Source organism: Kogia breviceps, chromosome 2, assembly GCF_026419965.1.
Source record: "Kogia breviceps isolate mKogBre1 chromosome 2, mKogBre1 haplotype 1, whole genome shotgun sequence".
Taxonomy (NCBI): domain Eukaryota; kingdom Metazoa; phylum Chordata; class Mammalia; order Artiodactyla; family Physeteridae; genus Kogia; species Kogia breviceps.
The window spans coordinates 165,032,720-165,039,374 of record NC_081311.1 but is presented as its reverse complement, the minus strand read 5'-3'; the positions used below and the strand labels follow the sequence as shown (position 1 = coordinate 165,039,374).

At 38.2% G+C, this 6,655-nt stretch overlaps 1 protein-coding gene across 3 annotated transcripts in view; it reads right to left on the bottom strand.

The window, feature by feature from the left end:
- Nucleotides 1–402: 402 nt before the first annotated feature.
- PLCL1 (phospholipase C like 1 (inactive)) overlaps nt 403–6,655 on the bottom strand; it is a 364,454-nt gene continuing 358,201 nt past the window's right edge. For all 3 annotated transcript variants that reach the window (XM_059054288.2, XM_067026503.1, XM_067026504.1), the window contains exon 6: nt 403–2,140. In XM_059054288.2, the coding sequence (XP_058910271.2) occupies nt 1,958–2,140 (183 nt within the window). In that variant the 3' untranslated portion in view covers nt 403–1,957. The remainder of the gene's footprint in view (nt 2,141–6,655) is intronic.

The window sequence follows — 6,655 nt, the reverse complement described above, 5'->3', positions numbered from 1 at the left end:
CTGTAAAGACATGAATTTCTCCACGTGGTACTCAGGGAGGTGAAGAGGTCCACAAGTGAAACCAACCAACTGGCTAATGCAAGGAGGGTTTTGTTTCTGTCTATATCACCTCTTTTTCATCATAAGGGGCTTGGATATCTGCATTCCACTATTCCTTCCACTGTGAAGTGTAAGTATAATGGAGGATAAAGACATTTTTTCAGGCTATTGTAGTACCACTGGAAACCTACCTTCAAATGAGCTCATGTGTCTTCCCAAGCACCCAGTTTTAAACCTAGGGAGAAATATCATCATATCTGGTCCAGGGAAATATCGTACCCTGTAAGATATTTTTTATACAGTAACTCATTTTCATTATCATTCCTTTTTCAATTAATTCACAATAAAAGAGAACAATAAAAATGTTGTTTCATACCTTTACTCTCTCAGTAATGTGCAACAGGAACATAATAGTGTTAAGAAGTCAGAAATAACTTAACACAGTTGCTATAGAAGATGTTTATATTTGCAAAATTTCAACAATGATCTTCCCTAGGTTCCCCCAAATTAGCATATTTGTTAACCAAATTAATTAAGAAGCTTTTCAAAATAAAAGCAATGTTTTAAATAGATATATTTTCATAACCATAGAACATTTAGTTCTGTTGGAGGTAACAAACATATTACACTCAAGTACTTTCTGAAGATATTAGGGTAAAAATGATCTGATGCAATTATAAATGTACCCTAATTAGTCATTTGCTTCTTTTGTGCGTATGTTTTTCTGCGTGTGTTAAAATTATATCATAGATACTTTGTAATCGGTTAGTCCTTATATCATCACAACGTTATCTGACCCACAGAATTTATATCAGCTCAAGGTGATGATATGATATTGTTTGAACAATGTCTTTAAATTTAAATTTAGTGCTCAATTAAATGCAATGAAAGTCAAGACCTCCTAAGCTGCCCATGTCTGTTATAGAAAATGAATGCTAAGATTCCCAGTTAGGAAGAATGAGACCTTCCTATAAATCACAACCTTGAAATTTCATAACTGAATATCGTTGTCACATCAAAATCCTAATTTTGACAGAGTTTTCATGGTGTTTCAGAGTACCACATAAGTGGGTATAAATTCACTTATGATCAGCTTTTCCACTGAAAAGTAAACAACTACAGAAAACTTTCTAAAAATTGATTTTATTTAATAAATATTTTAAAGAGTTCACTAACTGAAGAATTTGCTGATCTTCCCAGAAATTCTGATCAGTTGTTTATCCTTCATTCACTTTTATTTCTACTGTGATTCTTAGGAATTTGTCTAATCTATATTTAATCTATTAAAACATCTATGCATGATAAATTTGGCTTCCTTCAAATATAAGCTGTGTTACGATCTCCAAATTAAGTGATAAAGGTAGAGAAGTAAAATCAAACACAGCAACAGTTTATAGTTAAGTGCTCTTTAGAATTTAAGATTAACAAATTTGTCCCAAAATGATAAAGTAATAACTTACTAAATGAATAATGCAACACGTAATAGATTTTAACAGCATCTCAATCTCTCTCTCCCGTCCCCACCTCTCTCTCAGTCTTTCTCTTTTGCTCTCTCTCTCTCTCTCTCTCTCTCTCCCTCTCTGTCTCTCTCTCTGTGTCTCTCTTTATCTCTGTCTCTCGCTCATTCTCACACACACACACACACACACACACACACACATACACACACTTCCGCCCACATCCATACGTGAGTGTGTACACACATCTCAGAATTTTAAAACACTACTACTAAAGGTTTTAACTTAGATAAATTAACTACGTTAAAATACTGACATTGTGAAAATATCTGTTTATGTCCAATACCCCAGAGAGGGCATTTTTTTTGTGAACTTCTAAAAATCTTAAAGAAAGAAAACCAGAAGGAAAAACCAGAGTCCTTGGCAGGAAGGCTGGGTGAAGGTGTGGCTGTCGCTCAGGGTCACAGCTTCCCATTGTCCTCGCTGCTCTCCTTCTCCTCTATGGCCTCCAGGCTGCGCTTGCTCTTGGCCTCGGCACCACTGCTGGGGGCTTTACTAAGGCCACAAGACAAGCACGCCAGCTGGATCTGCTTCAAGTTCTCTATAGCTTCATTCTTGGCATTCTTCAACAGATCTCCTTGGCCCTACAAACAGGCAGAAATAGACACCAAAGAAGAATGTTAAGGGCCAGGCAGATCCTAAGTGACATCACTCTATATCCATCATGATGTTGTTCAGTGAGGAAACAGACTCAGACCGGAGAGCCCACTTTTCCAACATCTCTTTCTTGCATTATTGAGGGTCTTTGCTCTTTAAGTCAAGGACCTCAACCTGCGCCTTCCCCATTGTCTCTGTAGTTGCTGGCAGCCTCTGGAGATTTCCTGTAGGAGGGAACACTGTCTGGGGCCCCTTCTCTGAACGTACCAAGGACAATCAGCCCTTCCATCACCAGGGTTCGAGACTACACACTGCTGTAACTCCTAACCCACCCAGCCCAGCACTCCTAGGCTTGGAAGAAAACAAGGGAGGAAGCTCTTCCTCAAAGAACTGAAAATTAAATCAGCTTCTCAGTGTAAAAGAGCTTACAAAGCAAATTCCTGTAAAGTAAATCACACACCCTTATGCTTGGTAAGCTGGTTTTTAGTATATTGGGTCATCGCTGCAGCCTGCCTTTTGATAAGTTCCTACTGACCCATATGTTCTTTCCTATTATCCTGAGGACAATGTTCCCATCTGGCTGGTGGAGAGAGGCTCCAGAAGCTTAGTGTGTCAATCAAAACAAAAAAGCAAACGAGGATCACAGGAAATCATCAGTTGTCAGTTATATCAGAGTCTGAGAAAGATTTTTTCCAATTTATTTTTTTCTTATTTTAGGTCATTGTTATAATGATCAAGTGTATATGCTGACACTAGCCCAAGGGGCTGAAGGAGTAAGTGTGGGGAAGCCAGAACAGGTTTCCGTTGTGTACAGACAAAAGAGGAAGGAGTTCTGTCTCTCCCCTCCATTCTCATGACAATGCCTGAGAGTGTGACCTTGAAACTGGAGGTTACACGAGCTGCTGGAGAGTTCCTCGACAAAGCAGAGAGTTCGAGAAAAGGTAAGTCACCTATTTTATGCAAGGTACTTCATCATACACTGTTTGATCTCTTTAATTTGATGAAAGCTTTTACCTTAGGGTGTATGAGGACCCTAAAATTAAAAATGCCTTGCCTTAAAAATGCCTTGGAATATTTCTTTCCTCAAAATCTGTACAAGCACTTGCCAATTCTATCTTATGTCATAAAATCCTTTAAACAACAGCCTTTAAATATATGGGATGAATAAGTACAACTTTGTCTTATACTTTTGTTAAGGTGAACTTACCCCCAAGTACCTCAATCATCGACTGGGATTTTAGAAGTAGACTTGGAAGTTGTATAGTTTAGCCTTCTCATGAGGAGAAAAGAAGCTGAGCCTGATGAGGTGACATGACTGACCCAAGGTCACAGCTGGTTAATGACTGAGCTGGGACTTAAGTCCAGGTCTTCTGCCTCTCGGTTCAGTGCCCTGTTCCACACACCACTTTTATAATTTAGACTAAAACTAGAGACTAGAGAAAGAACACTCTTTCAGATAGATGGACTTTCTAAGGGAAAAATATGCACGACACAAGGAGAACTTGGGGAGTATAGAAATAATGAGTCCCCTCTGGACGTGAAAAAAAAAGGCACACCCACTTTGAAAAATGCAATTCTGAAGAGATAATGATAATAATACAACATAGAAAGTGCTCACTCTCTGCAGGCATTCTTCTTCATACTTTACAAATGTTCATTATTTGTCACAACATCCCCACAAAATAGGCTCTTTTCTTACTTTAAGTTTACAATGAAAACGGAGGCCCAGAGTCCTTGCCAGACTCACACAGCTGCTAAGTGGTGGAGCTGGGGTTGAAATAAAGTCCAGCAGCTGGCTCCAGAATCTGTAGTCTTAACCACTACATGGCATCCCTTCAAGGCAAACTGTGCACTCTCTACAAAGCACAGTAAAGCCTCCCCGTTATTGTCACCCATGGAAACAACACGGATAAAAAGACAATCATTAACCAGGTGGCACAGTCAGACAGAACTTAGAGATGGTATCTACAGAGTCAGGAAGATAAGGTGCACCAAGATTAGTTGGCAGGGACAAAAGTCAGAGTATCTTAGTTTTGCTTTTCGCACCAACAATTTCCCCCTGGGCCATTTTATCTCCTGTAAAAATGATGAAAATATTCTCTGTCTTCCTCACAGTTTTAAAGATTACAAAAAACGTTGAAAAGCTATTTGTTGGAAATAAAAACAAAAATAAACAAATGGGACCTAATGAAACTTAAAAGCTTTTGCACAGGAAAGGAAACCATAAACAAGATGAAAAGACAACCCTCAGAATGGGAGAAAACAGTTGCAAATGAAGCAACTGACAAAGGATTCATCTCCAAAATGTACAAGCAGCTCATGCAGCTCAATATCCAAAAAACAAACAACCCAATCCAAAAATGGGCAGAAGACCTAAATAGACATTTCTCCAAAGAAGATATACAGATTGCCAACAAACACATGAAAGAATGCTCAACATCATTAATCATCAGAGAAATGCAAATCAAAACTACAATGCGATATCATCTCACACCAGTCAGAATGGCCATCATCAAAAAATCTACAAACAATAAATGCTGGAGAGGGTGTGGAGAAAAGGGAACCCTCTTGCATCGTTGGTGGGAATGTAAATTGATACAGCCACTATGGAGGACAGTATGGAGGTTCCTTAAAAAAGTAAAACTAGAACTACCATATGACACAGCAATCTCACTACTGGGCATGTATCCTGAGAAAACCATAATTCAAAAATAGTCATGTACCAAAATGTTCATTGCAGCTCTATTTACAATAGCCAGGACATGGAAGCAACCTAAGTGTCCATCAACAGATGAATGGTTAAAGAAGATGTGGCAAATATATACAATGGAATATTACTCAGCCATTAAAAGAAATGAAACTGAGTTATTTGTAGTGAGGTGGATGGACGTAGAGTGTGTCATACAGAATGAAGTAAGTCAGAAAGAGAAAAACAAATACCGTATGCTAACACATATATATGGAATCTAAAAAAAAAAAAAGGTCATGAAGAACCTAGGGGTAAGACGGGAATAAAGATGCAGACCTACTAGAGAATGGACTTGAGGATACAGGGAGGGAGAAGGGTAAGCTGTGACAAAGTGAGAGAGTGGCATGGACATATATACGCTACCAAACATAAAATAGCTAGCTAGTGGGAAGCAGCCACATAGCACAGGGAGATCAGCTAAGTGCTTTGTGACCGCCTAGAGGGGTGGTGGGAGGGAGGGAGATGCAGGAGGGAAGAGGTATGGGGACATATGTATATATATATAACTGATTCACTTTGTTATAAAGCAGAAACTAACACACCATTGTAAAGCAATTATATTCCAATAAAGATGTTTTAAAAAAAAAGAAAGGAAAGCTATTTGTGATTTAAATAATCACAAGTAAACTATGCTACAAGGTGATATGTAAAGCAATTAACATACTCTATTACTAAAATAAATATCTTGATAGTGTGCATATTTTAATATAAATTTTACTAACTTGTTTAAAATGCATCTACAAGAGTCTGTTTTTACAGAGATATGTATATTGCTACTGCTTTTACAAATGCAAAGATTCCTGTAAAAAAACTGTATTAATAAACAGATTATACCCACACTCATTTTCAGAGTATTACTTTTAAGTGCTCCCTTTTCTTTCAGTGTTAAAATTTTCATCAGGCATTTTTAAAGCATAAAAAAAGCAAAATTGGCATCTTCCCTAATTGCAAGAGAGGAGTAAAACATGCAAAAATATCAGGCTTGATACTACTAATGAATAATGCTCTCACGTCACTTTTCCTGCAGCAGGTTATAAAACATATCTAATTAATCAGCCAGAATGTCATCTCATCGGTTCTGAGAGGTGGCATCCAGGCCTAAATGCCAGACTGTGTCAGTTCTGGTAAATAGAAGTCAGTCTCTCTAGAAAACAAAGGCTAATTGGAGAAGACAGTTTGTGCCAGTGCACAAAAACAAAGGACATCATCTCCTGATAACCAGGAGACAACATGCCCTGGCTGCATGATACAAGCAGAAAAAAATTGGAAAAGAAATTAAGCTATTAACTAACAGAAGAAGAAAAAATGAAGGACGAAATTATGAAGAGTTTCCATTGAAACACTGATGTAAAAATGTTGTTTTCAAAATTTTTTTTAAGAAGGAGACATAGAGGTCATCTTTCTGTTCTGTGGTTAAACTCCTTGAGTCTTCTCGATTAAGTTAGCAGAAGCAGTAAAGACTCATTCTTGGCAAAATTGTAAAGAGGGTGAAGTTTATTGTTAACAACCCCATCTTGGCATTCCTTTTCCGGGCTGACTTTTTCCCACCATGCGTGCAGTGATTTCCACTGACCAACTAGCATCCCTCTCTCTACTCCGTTACACTCCCTCTCAAACTCCTCCTAACTAGCCAGCTTACACCACATCTCCTCCCTCAAAACACCTCTGTCCTGTGTATCATTTCCCACAAGACATATTAAGTACTCAGACCAGCTAAGCCGCTTAAAGGTATTGGTGTGTAGTATGCATTTAA